This window comes from Bactrocera oleae, chromosome 6 (genome assembly GCF_042242935.1).
Source record: "Bactrocera oleae isolate idBacOlea1 chromosome 6, idBacOlea1, whole genome shotgun sequence".
Taxonomy (NCBI): domain Eukaryota; kingdom Metazoa; phylum Arthropoda; class Insecta; order Diptera; family Tephritidae; genus Bactrocera; species Bactrocera oleae.
In genome coordinates, this window is record NC_091540.1 from 19102919 (window position 1) to 19121316 (window position 18398).

An 18398-nucleotide genomic window follows, 5' to 3' on the forward strand; every position below is an offset into this window, starting at 1 on the left:
AAATTTAGCAATTTCGGTGCAAACATTCAGAAAAATTGAATGGCATGAACCGATTTATATGCCAACATCCCATTCAACTTCCCTAATAGTGCTTAGTTTTCAAGAACAATTTTTTTTTCACTGTTTCGATGCTTTCTTCACTTGTTGACATGGTCACACCTCCAGGATGCTTATCGTCATCAACATCTTCTCAGCTTTCTGCAAAGCGTTTATACCACTTATAAACACTTTTTTGAGACAAACTGGACTCACCAAATACCACAGTCAAAATTTCAAGTGCCTTAGATAACTTTAGGGTGGGCTTTAGTTTTGCATCCCACGATTTCAGGGTTAAGAGGAGTATGGTTGGATAGACGATATTCTCCAGATCACGAATATATTGCCGCCGGAAACTTATAGTTTTCGAGATATTTGCATTTTAAGTTGAAAGTTTCCCAAATTTTATTTTACAATTTCTCGATTTATGGTTATCTTTTATTTTATATTATGCACTTATTATATACTAACTTTTCACTTCAATTTTTCTACATATTTCTTTTATATTAAATATTTAAGTATTTGCTTTAAATAAGCATTTAATTTTTACACAATTTTCGTGCGGAAAGAAGTTATATATATTCGTGATCTGGAGAATCTCCTCTATCCAACCATACCCCTCTTAACCCTGAAATCGTGGGATGCTAAACTAAAGTTTTCCCTAAATTTATTCTTAACAAAATATAAAACACATTCTTTGATCAATTTTTTTGCATAAATTTACATAAGCAAAAATCGAAGAGCACACAAAAACGCGGCTAACCTTTTCTGTTGTCAAAAACAAACTACTAATCGAAATTGGCTCCTAATGCAAGCACATGATAAACATATGTGTCCGATTATAACAAAAACAAAATCTCGATAATCGAATGTACACAGCTCGCGAAAAATCAAAATCCAGCTTTTCATTTGAACACACTCGTATATGTGTATCTCACAAACCCCTAAAGCCTTATTAATGACGTTATCGAAATGAAACTTTTCTTAAATGTTGCCGTTAGGTATGCCAACAATGTCATCATATATTCTTGAAATTCGGACAGAATCTTTTTGTGATAACAGGGTGCCCTTACGATTTTGAAAAATAATGAAACTCAGTGACCATCTTTTTCTGGTAATAATATGTCTTGGTGGCAAATTTGGGGACTTTTATTTTTGAAGTAATTCAGTTTTGTTGCTTTTTTGGTTAGTTTTGTTGTTTTTATTATCATAAAAGTCATCAAGTTACAAACTAAATAAATTATTGCTTAAAAAACACTGGTTTTTGGTCTTTTATTAGTTTATATTTATTCCATTTCTTTGGACAGTGTATATATATTTTATAGGGTCGCCGACGCTTTCTTCTTGGTGTTACAAAGTTCGTAACAAACCCTGTTCAGAGTAAAAAAATGGGTGGACAAAGCTAAATTGGGAATATGCAGGATGGAAAAATCTGTAATAACCTAAGCCGAGAAAAAAAGTTTAATACAAGTATAACTGGTGCATGTAATCGAGAAACAACTCAGTACTTCCAACACTAACTGTATCACCCCTTTACCATCTGCGGCATTATTTCTCTTCTCCTTGGCTCCTTCCTACTCTATATTTACACACCACTAGGTGCACAGATGTACATATATTGTTCACAGTAGCAGCAGTGCTTGTTTGTGTTGTTATCAGTTTGTCCTACAAACACACATTTATTCATTCTCTTAAATAATATGCAACGCTCGCCCATCATTTACCTGTCCGGTGAGGTGTCAGCTAAAGCGATTTTATGTGGAGCGCCATTCTCGCGGGCGTTCAGTGCGTTTAATCGCTTTGACAGCTGCGCTTGTGGGTCTGTGCCGTTTGTGCCATGCGATAGCAAACTGGTGCGAAATAGAAGAGTGTGAGGAGGGCAAAAGCACTGCAATGGTGATTGAATTTCTAAAAATAACCATAACGATAATGTTCGACGCAACGCTCTCTTATTGTTTATATTTTTTTTGTCAATTATTGTGGAATAAAATAAAAATGATTTGGAACTTAGCATGCTTGCATTTTTCATTTGTCTTTTAACCTTACAAGAAAATAGCATGTTAATGTAACCATCCACCGGGTTACAAGGATGAAGCTGATAGTTGTGCCAAATTGAAATCCTTTGCGTTGATCGAGGTGCTTGGCATTGTGTTATAGGTGAAATTTCAGCGCATAACATTCTTATGCGCCATCCTAGCACAGTGTAAAAATGTGGCAACCGTGCTACCACAACGCCCACTCAGCTTATTGGATTTTGCAATAGAGCCTTGCAATAATAAAACCTAGTGCATGGAATATCTATGATATTAGAAGACTTTCTTCAAAAAATAAGTGAATCTGTTTAACATCGAATGAAGGTTTCTCCATCCACTGTGTGACTATGTGGTACTGTTATCAGTAGGTGAGTGTTAGGTGTTAGGCCTTTATATAATATTACCTATGAGTGATGTCTAATTGAAATTGATAGAAATGGTTTAGTTAGCATTACGTGAAGTAAAGTTCCATTTTCCCCTAGTATTTATCTGATGTAGGAATATGTCCTATTAGCTAGTTTTATGCTGAAAATGTATTCCATCGGTTCACAATTTTTCATTCATATTCTCGAGGGAGATATAGTAACACATAAGTTTGTAGTTGCAAAACTCAAGTAAAAACAAACAAAATTTTTTTTTTTATTAAAAACTAGTTTTAATATATCACTGAAGTTCACTGATAACAACAGAAGAATTATTAAGTATAAATATCAGAAATATTTTTATTTTTTTAATATATGTATAATATAATTTCCACTTTTACACACCATTTATAATCAGTGGCAGCACAGTCGTCACCAATTTTATGATATTCGCAAGAATTAATGAAAATCATATGTACATACATATACGAGTATATATGTAATTGTATATTTTCAAAACTTCGTCGAAAATGTTAACTAATGCAAATTGTTTATTTACAGCTAAAAGAGTTTACCAATAAATCCAGTGAAAAGTAAAGAAGATAAATTTCACCGAAACAAGCATAAAACTAGTGCAGTGCAGTGATTTCTAATTGAAGGAAGAATTAAAGTGTAAGAATTTTGTACAACACTGTATAAAATAACTAGATGTCACCCACTAAGGACAATATGAACGGCGCTACAGTTTCTAGACGTTCACGGGATGAATTCTCTGAAAAGGTTAGTATCCATGTTTATGCCCCGAACAACATATAATATATAAATGATCAGGGTGACGAGCTTAGTCTATTTAGACTAGTCCGTTTGTCCATGTGTATATACGCGAACTAATCCATTCGATTTTGAGATATCGGTCTGAAATTTTGCACACGTCCTTTTCTCATCAAGAAACTGCTCATTTGTCGGAAGCGTTTACAACGGATCATTATAGAATAACATAGATGAGAAAATTGGGTATGCACCGCGACCTAAGGTTTATTGTGCCCTCTCCTAAGTCACAACGACTTACTTAGCCTCAGGACATTGAATACTTTCAATATATTGCTAGGTGCTTATGTGGTGATCTGATCCCTATTCGGAAACATGGATCCGAGGGCCTTGATTCTGCATTTGCAGACTTGTGCAGGATTTTCGTCTACATGTCGCAGAACCGGCAGTTCGCACATGAGGCCAGACCCATGTTGTATACATACTTATTGAGCTTACAATGGCCAGTAACGCTAAAATGCGAAAACTAGCCGGAATTTATTTCTTGTGAGATTGATTACATTTCATTCAACCTGCGGAGCTTATAACCATCCATTAGCAACCTGGCATAGCGTATGCATTGGTATTGTTGCCATGCTTCTACCTGTCTACTCTTTTCTCTTTGCGGAACACCTCCTTTACGGTATGAGGACCAACTGCAATGTACGATATCGGTTCTATCATTCTAGTGGAAGCTGCAGAGCGAACAAGCTCATCAGCCAGTTCATTCCTCGCTATACCTTTGTGACCAGGCACCTAAATAAAGTGCACTTGGTTATGACTTGATAGACTGTTCCTTGGATTGCAGCCAAAGGATTTTCCGGCTTTTACTTTAGAGCAGTTGGTGTTTAAGCTAACCCCACTACACCACCCCTTTGCCAGGCCTAATTCCCTTTATACGATGTAACAGAGAGTGTCTGCGAATTTGCCCCTGGCAAAAATAACAATGCCATCCGCATACCCTGGCTCTTGTTGCGCCGACTCAGCGGTCTCAGCTATCCTGGGGCGCAGTACGGCCTTTATTCACCTGCATCCCGGTGCTCCTGCCACATTCCCCTTCTCCAGTGCTCCTGCCTCGCTCTCTTGAGAGAGTCAAAAGCACCTTCGACGTCTAGGAAGACGCATATCATCACCTCATCTCCATCCATCGAACTTTGGATCTCTGAGGTTAACTGATACAGAGCAGTATTAGTTGATCTGACTGCTCTCTAAGCATGCTGATTCGCATGTAGGGGTGCAGCCTTCAGCGCCTTCGATCTTATTTCGTAATCTATGATCTTTTCTATATTCTTTAGTAAGAAGTTTTAGACTAATTGGCCTAAAGGATTTCGCCAATGAGTAACATTTCCTCACTACTTTGGGTATAAATATCACTTTTGCAGTTCGCCTTGGTTGTGCAATATACGCCAGCGCTAGCCTATCTCCCATCAGCCGAACAAGGCGGGGTAGTAAGGCCTGCTCCTCTTGTTGCAGAAGTGATAGAAAGATGCCGTGCCGAGATGGAGACGTGAATTTCGCGAACGAAGCTATAGCCCACTTGATCGAGTCCGCAGTAAAAGCTGTCTTGCGACAATCCAATCAGAGCGAGATGGCTTGTATGGTCGCGACTCACCTCGTGTCGTACAGACTGCAGTACTGCCCCATTCCGTGGGCGTTTGCGTCGCATCCTAGGATCAGTGGAAACCTGTTTCTCCTGCAAAAGTCCACAAGGCTATGCACAGCTTCAGAACTACTATACAAATTCTAGGTCTCTCACTAGAGAGATCTCAGATTACCTTGTTTGCATCTGTTTTGAGGCTTTGTTTATTAGCTTAATACATTCAATTGATGTAAATATTTGATATACATATGTAAGTATATGGTATGTGCGTACAAAATTTATAAATAGCGATAATAACAATTTTACATTGTAATTGGTGGCGTATAGTCTGACCTAGAACTTGACTAGGGTTAAAAGTACTGATCAAAGCGGCACACTTTTGCGACGCAATGTAACTTTTAACTGAGTCGCCGATTCAGATTGTAAGGCGAAAAATCACACTTCATCGTACATAACATGTCCCAGATACTGTGATAAAGGTTTAAAGATTGTGTAATGGTCGTTTGACAGTGTGTTTGAATGAAAACGAGCCCCTAAGGTAGAACTCAGTAGGCAGGAAGATGAGAAGAATACTATTTGATAAAAAAACGTTGTACAACTCTCTTAAAAATATGGCCACTATTTTCGACTGGTCACAAAATATATGCAGGTCAAATTAGAAATTTATCGTCCCTTCACGCATTTATTTCAATACATTTGATAATTCAAATTGGTTGTGGTGTAAGCTTTAACAAACGTAATTAATTACAAATGTATAACTTATTACTTTTCACAGTTGTTTATAAAGGTATTCTGTTGAATTGAATATTTCATTTAATTTTTGAACTAAACAACCGCATGGGAATTCGTTGGCGCATAACACGTAATTCTCAACAACTGTTAAGTTTTTTAATCTTCATTGTGCCAGACTGTGAGTAAGTAATCGCGGTAGTTAAGTGCTGATAACACGAAATAGCGAGAATGTAATGAGGCGTTAGTATTTGCGCCTCATGTCGAAATAACATCTGTAAATAAATTGATATAGAGTATATGACGACACCTCTGATCGTATATTAACAGATATAAGTATGTATAATATTTATGATTGATTCATTAGAGTATTGCCTATATATATGTAGGTGTTTTGCTGACCCGGAATCCATTAAAATAATATATTTTTTTTTACTTCTAGACTAGAATATCATTTTAAGTCGTTCTCCATACACTAGTCATTAAAAACTTATAAATATCAACACTCAAAAGTCGTAGGAAAATGCTTGAAATATGTTAATATTTTTAGTGGATCAGTTTGTAGTTCGCTTCTCTTGTCTGAAGTTAAATTTAATATTTCGGCTCGCTTATGCTATTATTTTAATTCTTCTTCTTGCACATTTAATTTATCAGATCAATTAAAAAAATGTTCCCTTAATAAATGAAATACAAGTACCTTCTTGAGCAAGAAAAGACGTGTTTAAAGTTTCACATCGACATTTCAAAAACTGAGGTACTAGTTCGCGTATATACAGACAGACGGACTTGGCTTAATCGATTCAGCTCGTCTTGCTGATCATAATTATATATTTTTATAGGGTTTTCGACGCTTCCTTCTGGGTGTTACAAACTTTGTGGCAAACTTAATTCCTGTTCAGCGTATGAATATGATCTAAAGTGTATCGGTAAATGGTTGAAAAATTATAGTGGTCTTATCAATCGCAAGTCTTTAAAAAACTGAAATTAGGCCATACGATAGGCAAGGATAAACCATCATCAGCTTAATTCTGGCAAATTGTGTAGAAGAGTAAGAATATTTTTGATGAAAAATATTAAAAACTTGTGCGCTCTATAGCAAAAAGAATTAGCAGGTATGCCTTTAGGCTCTCAAATTCTGTGATATGAGAGTTGGCAATATTTGTATTTGTTTTATAACCATAAAACTCAACTTTTCAAAATTCTCAACTTAAATTTTGGGAGAGCTATACGAGTGTTGCCTTTTATATTTCGGAATTAAAGAACAAAACAAATGTTAATCTTGGACAATCGCTTTATTGTTTTTCAAAATATTCGCCAATAAGATCTATATACATAAATATTTTTGCATGCTTTTGAACCATTGTCGAAGCATTTTTGCTACTCTGGTTGAGGTATCTCCAAAACATAGATTCTGTACGGATCAACCGCCGTGCTCAAAAATGCAGTTCTCCTCGTCGAAGTGTGAGAGATCGCATTGTTGTGGTAAATATGATCCGTCTTCGGTAGTTGATTTTTCGGATTTTTTAAAAGACAACTGGCAAAAAAATGATTGTGTACCACTCAAAATTTACTGTTATGCGGTGTTCTCGTGCAACATGTCCACTTTTTACAAAAACGCAACAATTTGCTTGGAAGTGCTTCGTGCGCTAAACACCTTTGTTGGATTCGACTCATCTTGAATCACCCATACAGCGATCCAATGTGAACAAATTTTTTTTACAGTCAAATGTACATGCAATATTTAATGTATGCTGGATCCACTAATTCCTATAATTGTCTCAATCTTACGATAGGTCACATGACGATTTTGCAATATCAGTTTGTCTGCAGCATCAATAGTTTCCGGAACAACGCCAGATTGCAACAGTAAGGTTGCCAAATCACGAGATTTAAAAGGCAACCTACGTATTGAAAAGGTATAAAGGTTGTATGTTTAATTTAAAAAAGTTCAATATAGTTCCGACAAGTTTGTCAGGTGCTTTACGAAAAAGAAGCACTAGTTTTTTTGTTAAAATCAACTAATTAACAGCAAGGAATACTTTTATACAATGTTATGATTGGGATTGTCTGTCGAGTGGCAACTTTTCTGTGATAACGTTTCGGACTGCTGTTTCACATTAATTTCTGTGGCGACTATTTTGATCGCAGTTTCACAGGAATTTCTGTGGCTATTGTTCGGATCACCGTTTCAGATGATGTTGCTTTTATAGTTTCGATCAGGGATAATGTTTCGATAATTCCTGGGCAGTGCAATTGACAGGGAGAGTCTCTGCTGCTGATTGAATTCTGATCCTAGTGGCGCTTATATTAGGGGACTGATAGAGAAGCATATATTCACGCATATGAGTGAACTATAGGATATATAAAGAGTAAAGCCGAATGCTTGAGGACAGTTCCATTCATGGATAATCCATGGTTCCATTTCAGACAGCCAGGGACACGGAACTCACTGGCTGGTAAATAGTGTTAAGTAAAAAGAGTTGCACTTAAATAAGAAGTATTATTATTAGTATAGTAAATATTAGGAAAATGAACGAGTATATTTCCCCCGACATTAATGTTTCCCCGACATACATATGTTTACACACATATAATATTAGATATTGCCAAAACTGTAATTTAATACACACGATTCATCAACATACCACATACAACTCGGAAAAACTACTATTGTTTATGACTTCTTCAATGTCTTATGACCTTATAAATAGAGCTCAACCTATCCACTTTTTATCAAAAGTGTGTACATACATACATATGAACAAACATAGCTTTATCTATACTTTTTTTATCTTTAGACAACATGTTATACATATAAGGTCTTTGATAAAATCATATTATGTTGATAAGTACGAAGAATTTATAATAATAAACTTGAATTCACATATCGCGTAAAAATACCTAACAATATTTCAATAGCGAAAAGATCGAAAGTAACTGATATTTTAAAAGACCTATTAATAGGTTTGTTATTTTATCTCGAATGTAGAACTCAATTTGTTAGGTGGATTGCTTGTTTATACCTTACCAAATATGGATTGTGTTGTATAAAAATTGTAATTTATTGTTTCAATGCAGGAAGAAAATCATTGATTTATTATTGATATTTCTTTATCAAAGTCCAACATTCTGGGATCTTTGTCTGCTATTACCTCCATTCCAAGACTATGGGAGATGGTTTCTGGGACGCAGATGATACTTTCCTGCTGATCATTATGAATTTAAAATTTTAATTTTATTATTATTTCCCCCGAAGTGATTTTATATATTAGACTTCAGTGAATTTTTAAAAAAGGTGTTGTGTTTCGCTAATAATTTTCTAAACCAGACAAAATTTCTAAACCTTTCAAAATGAAGTATAAGACTGCGCTACGTCGTAAACGAAACATACTGCTAAACTTTCATAGTAATAACATGGTTTTAAACCGAGCAATCCAAAAATATTTCTGCAAATCGGTTCCGCTTGTATGTAAATAATTTGGGGACCATCCACAATTGTCTCTGTTTATCACAGAGTATATCGTGCTATTTTTCTACAGAGTGATAGTTTTAAAAAGATTTCCGTTCTATGCACTCCTGCACTAGTACCGATTTGACCTCAAAAGCCGAGATCGCTTAGCCACCATATACCTAATACAAAGATTTTCGCACTCCAGTTGATCCAGTTGACATATGTATATCGGCCTAGTTATTTTAATGGAATTGAGAGAGTGTGTTTTTCCAATAACAATGTATCTTTGTGCATAAAATGGATAAAATCGGGCGAAAACTTGCCTTAGCGCCCATATAACTGATATTAACGATTTTGAAACGTCTCGTTGACTTTACTCCATATACATATATGTATGTTTATATTTATGTATCTATTTTTTAATTAAGAATTACGATCCTCTAGTTGACGTTTTCACATCAACTCAATATATTACATTTAGCTTCTCCGGTTAAGTTTATATAACATATTTTTAATTCCTTTCATTTCTATACCCAATGACTTGATTATAATTTTTGCTGACCGGAACTAAATATAGTAATAAAACTAAGTGAGTCTACGATTTTCAAAATAAGTTAATATGATATTTCGCTACACTTTTAAACTCTTGCAACATGATATCAGAATATAATCTGATTTTTTTTGAATTTTGTTCACCTAACGGTTGTTTGTATCACCGAAAAATAATTGAGTTAGATATAGGGTTAGATATATAGGGATTCCAAGTGATTGTTTGTCTGTCCGTCCGTTTGTACAAGCGATAACTTGAGTAAAATTGAGATATTTTAATGAAACTATTGCCGAAAATATCGGACAATCTGTAAATATATATTATTGAAATTCGGATAAAATGTTTCTGTGATAATAATATACCCTTGTGTGAAAAATGGGTTGAATCGGATCAAGAAGTATTGATACTATTGATATTAGCCCCCATATACCTAATATAAATATTTTCGAACTTCCAGTTGACTTTATACCGCTTCTATCGATCAATATAACATATGTATATGAAATCTTAATGAAATTCCGGAAAAATCTGTTTCTAATTATATTAGTGTATCTTCTTGCCTGTGATTGTAAATAATGGATGCAATACTTCCCATTTTTAATTAAAATATTAACGAAAATCGCCTTGATCCTGCAAGTTGCACAAGTATAAAATGTTCGGTTACACCCGAACTTAGCCCTTCTTTACGTGTTCCTACTTAAGTGCTTTAAATGTTCACATTTATCTAATATTTACAGTACTTACTCACACATACATTTGTATGAATAAGAATTTCAATAAGCGTAATTTGAATTTATCAATTTGTTATTAGAATCAATGAATGATGACGTCTCAATAATAACCACAAAACTGGTTGTCATGTGGTTTTTGAAAAAATACTAAATATTCATTCATACAAACATACATTTAAAGATAAGTGGCCATTACTGCACTTTTGTGCTTTTAAATAGACAAAACACAATAAATTATGTTGAGTAGCAATATTATTTTAAAAGTGTGAGGCTGTCAGTATAGAAATAACTGCACAAAAGTACATACATACATACATTCATATGTCATATGTAAACATCTTTGTATTGCATTTGCTTTTTACATGACTACTGGTACGTCTGTCCCTTGTATGCTGCTTCTTTTTGCTTGGTTGCCTTTGAAGACTAATTAGCCGAATTTGGCAGCGTTTTGATTAAACATTCCAGAGGGAAACACTTCAATTGTCGTTTGACATTTTTGGAGGTGGACTTCGCACATACATACATATGTTTGCTCAAATATCGCAACTGTTTCTCTGCCGTTTGCAAAGTTACGACATTCTTGAGCGCTGTGATGCAATCGATGAGGTCATTGCAAAATTGAAAAAAGATAACAATTATGAAATATGTATGTATGTCAAACAAAAAGAAAAAGAAATTTAGAGCGGTTTGAAATAAATTATCAAAGAAGGAATGCACAACCGTCAGAAACATCAATATGTTGCAAGCTTACACCCTCGCACATACATTTGTATACGTATGAATGTTTCCTCAGAGCATAACGTCATTTGTTTGCCTATAGCAACCGTATTTCCTCTGTAGTTCCAGTAGTGAGGTAATGCTGACCGTCAAATTTAAGAATACAATTTGCTTTTCCAACTGATTTTTGTACTCACTTTAGCAAAAAATGAATTTATAAGACAGATTTTACCCTAAGACACCTATCATTCATCGATTTGACTAACGCGTGACAGAAAAATTGCTGTCTAGTTTCGGCTAGTGCCTAACTAAAAGAGTTATTAAATAAATGTGAATTTGCATTAAATTATAAGTTAATAATATAATATTAACGGACATAGACTTATATAAATGCTATTAACATTGCGAAAAGGTTTATTATATTAATGTACGATTATAAAACAACCTGAAAATGTTTATCGAATGGCTAAGGTTTATAGGCTTCGGGCGAATGTTAGGTGTCTATGGTTATATTTAATGACCTTGGTTTTTCTTTAATAATACAAAAATATATATAATAAAGTTTTGAGCGGAAAAAGTGTTCATTTAGTAAAGCATTTTCTTATCAAATTGACCATTAGCTTTTTTGAAAGATGTGGACTAATCTATGTACATATGTGTATGAATTATGGAACTTACAAAACCCTTAAAGATTTGTTTAACTTTGTCTATAATAATATCGAAAATTAGATGGGAGTGACAAATAGAGAAATTTGGTTAGTGGTATGGGGTTAGTCAATTCTGTTCAGTATTTACTAAATGTACCATATATGAATACGTACATGTATAGTACAATTATAAACTGAGCCATCATAATTGTTTACTTGAGCAAAATATATGCTGCAAAGCTATAAAATTTGTCGAACATTTATGTACATATAGGTATATTTTTAAACACAAAAAGCATTCATCGTGATGACGATTAGCTTCTGTAGTTTAGTGAGTAATAAAAGTCAAAATGCCTCATTTGTGGAATTTTCTTAGACAAGCTGTCTTTGCATAAGTACATTGAAAGTTTAATATAAAAATCTGAAATAGTCCTGGTAAGAATAATACTCCCTAAAGTCTCAGAATGCTATTCCAATTAAAAGTAGTAGTGTGGAAAAATTGTTTTCGTTAGTTCTTGTATTTGCATATAACCAAATTTTTTTTGGTGCGTATGCAGTTTTTTTGAATATATTTATTTTGTGTTCATTCGCAATGATTTACTTATATTCATTCACTTAATTGAAAGCACCGTTAGCCAAGACAAACGCGAACGGTCAAAGGTTTCATATAAAATAGCTACGTATATGTATGTGTTTTAATTGTTTCCTGAGTGCAGTAGTGGGTTGACTTTCATCAAAATTGACAGTTAATAAAAAAGCGTAAGAAATATAATTAGGTACAAATTCACAGTAATTTTATGAACGATTTAATTTTCAAGCTAAGAATGTCTAGTGGAACGGAACTTTCAAGTGAGTCAAGGTGGCTAAGATTGGACAACTTGCTACTGCAACAAACTGCAACAGAAATACAATCACTCACTTTTTAAAATATGCAGAAGAATACGAAATTTGTAAGCCTACTACAATTCGCCACTGAGGACATGATAAGTTGCGCAAAACTTAAATCCGATCTAGTTACTCGTCAATGAGTTTGTTAAACATTGAAAAAGGATTGTTAGTTGGAATATGAAAATAAAATATCCCAACCGCGCCTCACCCAACGCCACAAAAATGCGCGCATTGCTTTTTATGAAAAGTACAACTTGGATGGTTCTGATGGTCACCACAAATATTGGAGGGGTACCCGCCAACCCCGTCGGACTTGCCACAAGCGAAACTATGTTGGGGGATCCCTGATAGTATAGGCTGTCTTCAGTGCTGAAGGAAAGTTGAAAAAGCAAGCTTATCTCATTCGGCGAAAGGCTCCATGGTGAAAACTGGATATTTCAATAGGACTACGCACCAATACATGAAGCAAAGTACACTAAGGGGCTAAATTTGATATACATAGCAACGCTGGAAAAGTTGGCAAGTACAATGCCCCGACGACTGCAAATGGTCAAAATTCATAAAGGCCAATATATTTCTTATTAATATAGTCATTAAAACCTGATTGAACAGATCAACAATGAATTTTTTTTCAACAAAATATCTCGTCAAAAATGGGATACTTTTCTAATTGAATAATTCGTTCAATTACAGGAATCCCGTTTAATTAGACAACTTAATCAATTAAAAAATATTCATATGTGCACTTTAAGTATTTACTTAGTTTTTAGTAATGACATTTAAATAACATTTTTAACTTTTAACGTAAAAAATATGATGAACAAAAACAAGACAATGCACTTATATATTTAGAGATTATTGCTATAAAAAATAAAAAAACTTAAGGTACAAATTAGTTCATATTATAGTTTATATGCAACACTTGCATTCAAATATTAAGAGATCCTTGCATACATTTTTAAAATGTTGATTGAAGAAGTCTGTAATTTTTATACTCTCGCAACCTGTTGCTACAGAGTATAATAGTTTTGTTCACCTAACGGTTGTTTGTATCACCTAAAACTAATCGAGTTAGATATAGGGTTATGTATACATAAATGATCAGGATGAAGAGACGAGTTGAAATCCGGGTGACTGTCTGTCCGTCCGTCCGTCCGTGCAAGCTCTAACTTGAGTAAAAATTGAGATATCTTTATGAAACTTGGTAGACATGTTTCTTGTTACCGTGAGACGGTTGGTATTGCAGATGGGCGTAATCGGACCACTGCCACGCCCACAAAACGCCATTAATCAAAAACAAATAACTTGCCATAACTAAGCTCCGCAATAAGATACTAACAGTCTTGTATCTTGTTGGTACACAGGATCACATTAGGGAGGGGCATCTGCACTTAAAACTTTTTTTTAAAAAGTGGGCGTGGTCCCGCCTCTAATAGGTTTAATGTGCATATCTCCTAAACCGCTAATGCTATAATAACAAAATTCACTAGAAGCAAATGTTTTTAGCACTTCTATTGACGGTGTGAAAATAGTTGAAATCGGGTGGCAACTCCGCCCACTCCCCATATAACGGTACTGTTAAAAACTACTAAAACCGCGATAAATCAAGCACTAAACACGCCAGAGACATTAAATTTTATCTCTGAGATGGTATAAGATGACTTTATAGGAACCGCGTTCAAAATTAGACAGTGGGCGTGGCACAGCCCACTTTTAGGTGAAAACCCATATCTTGAGATCTGCTTAACCAATTTCAACCAAATTCGGTGCGTAACGTTCTTTTCATGTTTCTATGTTATAGTGCGAAAATGGGCGAAATCGGATTACAACCACGCCTATTTTCCATATGACACCATTTTAAATACCACTTGATTCTTTCACTTTCCACTATGCAAATCAAGCAACAATGATTATATCGGCGTAAAACTCTGCGTGAATAATGCAATTAAAGTATGCCACCTTGCGGCCAAAAATTGTCTAAATCGAACCAAAACTGTTCAAACCCCTAAGTACTAAATATATGGACCTCAGTGCCTATAGTTGACCTTCTACCGAAAATATCAGTCAATCCACAAAGAAATCTCAAACGAGTATACCATTTGACTTTGCGAGAGTATAAAATGTTCGGTTACATCCGAACTTAGCCCTTCCTTACTTGTTTTGTATATTTTTCAATCTACGTGAAATAACATGCGATTCTATATTCCCTAATTCACATAAAAATTTGTTTTTTGATTAAAAATATCTTTAAAGGTTTTGTATATACATTTTTAACCAAAGCAATTAACCGTGGGAAATTAAAGGTATACTTATTTCTTTACAATAACACATATGTTTAAGACTAGTAAGTGTTGCCGTACCCCTATTTTGCAAACGAAAAAAAAAATAAATAAAATGGAAATGATGAAACTGCAAATAGTGGGAAACAAATAGTTAAAAAAAGTTATTGTTATAAAGAAAGTTATACTCTCAATGACACTATTAGTTAATAGTCGATCCAACACCGGGGTGTTCCGACTTCTTTTTCGTCGAACTAAACCAAAAATATTATACATTCAATGGCGTTACGATGATTAAAAAAAAACTGTTACATAATTAAAGCACGTTTCGAAATTTAATGCAATAAAATCCCTTCAAATTTTTGGTCGGAATATGGTATTAGACATTGAAATCACTTGTAAATAAAAATCAAAGCGGTCTAGATTGTTACAGTTTATTTAAAAAATGTTGATATACGAATTAAATAGATGCGTACGTCGGATCCGCTAGTACATATATACAAGTAAATGATCATGATTGCGAGACAAGTTGAAATGAAAACACACCTACAAAACGCCATTAGATGAAAACCTATAAAGTGCCATAACTGAGCACCAATTTGGCACAGCTGATCGCAGAAGTAAGAGGCACATGTGGGCTAAAAATTGGAAAAAACAGGCGTGACGACGCCCTCTAAGAATTACAAATCTTCGAAACCATTCGCTCAGGACAAATCCCTAAAGCCCCACTACCGACGCTGTACAAATGGATGAGATCAGATGATAACCCCGCCCATTCCCCATATACAGGTACTGTTAAAAACGGCTAAAAGCGTGATAAATCAATAAATAAATACGCCACAGTCATTAAATTTTACACCTGAGATGGTACGAGTAGGCGTTATAGGAGTCGGGGTCTAAATAAAACGATGGGCGGGGCATCGACCAAATTTGGTAAAAGGGCGAAATCGAACTACAACCACGCCTATTTCACATATATCAATATTAAAAAATCTATCTGATTCATTCACATTCCAGTATGCAAATCAAGCTCCAATGAATGTATCGGGATTAAACTTTGTACGAATAGTGCGCCTTAAGTAGACCCCCGTATGATTAAAAATTGTCAAAATCGGACTTCAACTGTTAAAGTCCCAGATACCGAATATGTGGACTACGGCGGACATTTTGTCGAAAATATCGATCAATCTGTGAGATATGTTATTGAAATTCTTAGAAAACTCTTTTCTGATAACAGTATGCCTGTATGTCAAAAACTGATTAAACCTATTAAAGGCTTTTCTTAGACGCCATATATCTAATATAAAGGTTTTCGATCTTCCGGTTTCTTTATACCGCATGTTTTACTAATAACAAAGTATCTTTGTGCATAAAATGGTTAATAATATCGGGTGAAAATTTACCCTGGCCGCACATATAATTATTATCACGATTTTCGAACATCCGGCTGGCTTTATTTTATGTATATTGATGATGGTAAGTGAAGTACCTTAATGAAACTAAGCCTATTCTTATTATTTGACATGTTAATAGTATGTGGTATTGCCAAAAATAGATCAAATAGTTTCAATATATCCCTTAGACACCATATACCTTATACACAATTTTCAAACTTCCGGTTGACCTTTAATATGTTATATATAATGATTTTCGTTTTTATAACAAACCTTATGTACTTATGTCCAGTTTATAGAATTGCTTGGAAATATGTTCTCAAGTATACCTGAGCGATATCCAAATTAATGCAATCAGCACGTTCCTTTATTTGACCCTAATATAACATATATAATGATTTCCGACTTACCACTTGATTTTGAACCGTTCAGGTTGGTCAAAATGTGTAATATTTTCCTTAAAAATTATGATATTATGATAATGGTTTAGGGTTGAATATGAATTGAATTAATCTAAACCTCATATTCCTAATATGTATAAAGAATTTCGGTGCTCTGGGTGACGTTCTCCATGTGAACTAATTATATTAAATTTAGTCTCTTCGGCTTATGTCACATATTTGTCATTTAAGGATGATTTTAATATAATTTTCGTTGATGCGATTAAAATATATTAATAAAACTAAGTGAGTACATAACCTGCAATATAAGTTAGTAATATTTCATTTTTCTCCATTTACGATTTCGTCGAATAATAAATGTTGAATTCCTTCGCAACATTTTTATACCTTGAACAGGATATATACAGTTTGCCACGAAGTTGGTAACCCCAAGAAGGAAACGTCGGAGACCCTATAAATATATATATAAATGATCAGCATGATGAGCTGATTGAGTGAATTGTTGGAATAAGAAATCTGCAAAAAATTGTTGCAGAGCAGCGGGCCCCTGAGAACCTTTTCCATCACTGCCTATAACTATTGAATAGCCTTAAAACATTTATAATAACAACATCTATAATACTAAGAAGTAAGGAGGGGCTAAGTTCGGTTGAAACCGAACATTTCATACTCTTGAAATTTGCTAAGATCAAAACCGGGAGATGCTTAAGGTTTGTTATCCATATTAGATTGACAGATATTTTCGGAAAAATAGGAACTGGCATATTGATTGGATTTAGTTTTTGCAAACTTTAGGGATTTAACTTCAACTAAACTAGTATTTCGGGAATAACCTTAACTCAAAACTAGAAGCAAAAGAAGAAGTGTATAGAACTGAAGTAATTGCAAAAAACGATCTTCAACGAATTTTATTCGCCAAATTTATTTGTTGTAATAGTGATAGGATGTTTAAGTATACATTTTATATTTACGATTATTTACTCATTCATTCTATGCTATTTTCATGATGGCAACGGGCATTTGGCTTTAACTTTTACTTCCGATTATTCCTTTTATAAAGTTGATTTTCTGAGTATCTAGTTGGATTAGAAAAAATTATTTAGAAACATTCATAATCCCAGAATTCTTGCTTATGCGAAATTTGTATTATCAATCGTGAAGGAATATTTATTAAAGCAATGAATCGCATTTTAATTTGAAATTGGTCCCACTCATATTATTTCTCATTATCGCTAGAATTAATGAAACGAAAAATTACTCATAAAATGCAGAGCTGCAAAACTGTGCTGTCAGTTTTAAAAGCACAACAATATAAATGTAGTTACATACATACATACATACCATATAGTATACATCGTTACTGAATATTATAGGCTTTTTATTTGAGGTTGTGTGAGTATGATTAAATATTTACGAGTGTAAACTCAGTTCACGTTGAGTTGAGTTACGGACTGATTTCTTACGAGCACTGTGCGAACTTGGCCTTATCGTAATTGTTTGTTTTTTAAGTATGACATCATTACACCCGAAATAAAGCAACCTTCATGCGTTGTGGTATTTCGCGCACTTCGCTTACTTCGCTTGCTTACTCAGAACTTTGCCGAGCGTGTTAACTAACATGCCGACTGTTGTGCTGTGAGTGGTGCGAACGTAGTGTAAAGCCAGAGGTAAATAAGGAGGGTTGAGGGTTTGCGACATTGTTTTTGTTATTTTTCATGTTGATAATTGATACATATGTATCAGCAATAATGTATATGGCAGCACTGGTAGCTG

At 34.3% G+C, this 18398-nt stretch overlaps 1 protein-coding gene across 1 annotated transcript in view; it reads left to right on the plus strand.

Moving 5' to 3' along the window:
* The window catches only part of Lmpt (four and a half LIM domains protein limpet), a 213349-nt gene that overhangs the window by 18289 nt on the left and 176662 nt on the right, over window positions 1-18398 (plus strand). Inside the window, exon 2 of the mRNA XM_014232868.3 lies at window positions 2993-3211. Coding sequence (XP_014088343.1) covers window positions 3140-3211 — 72 coding nt within the window. The 5' untranslated portion in view covers window positions 2993-3139. The remainder of the gene's footprint in view (window positions 1-2992; window positions 3212-18398) is intronic.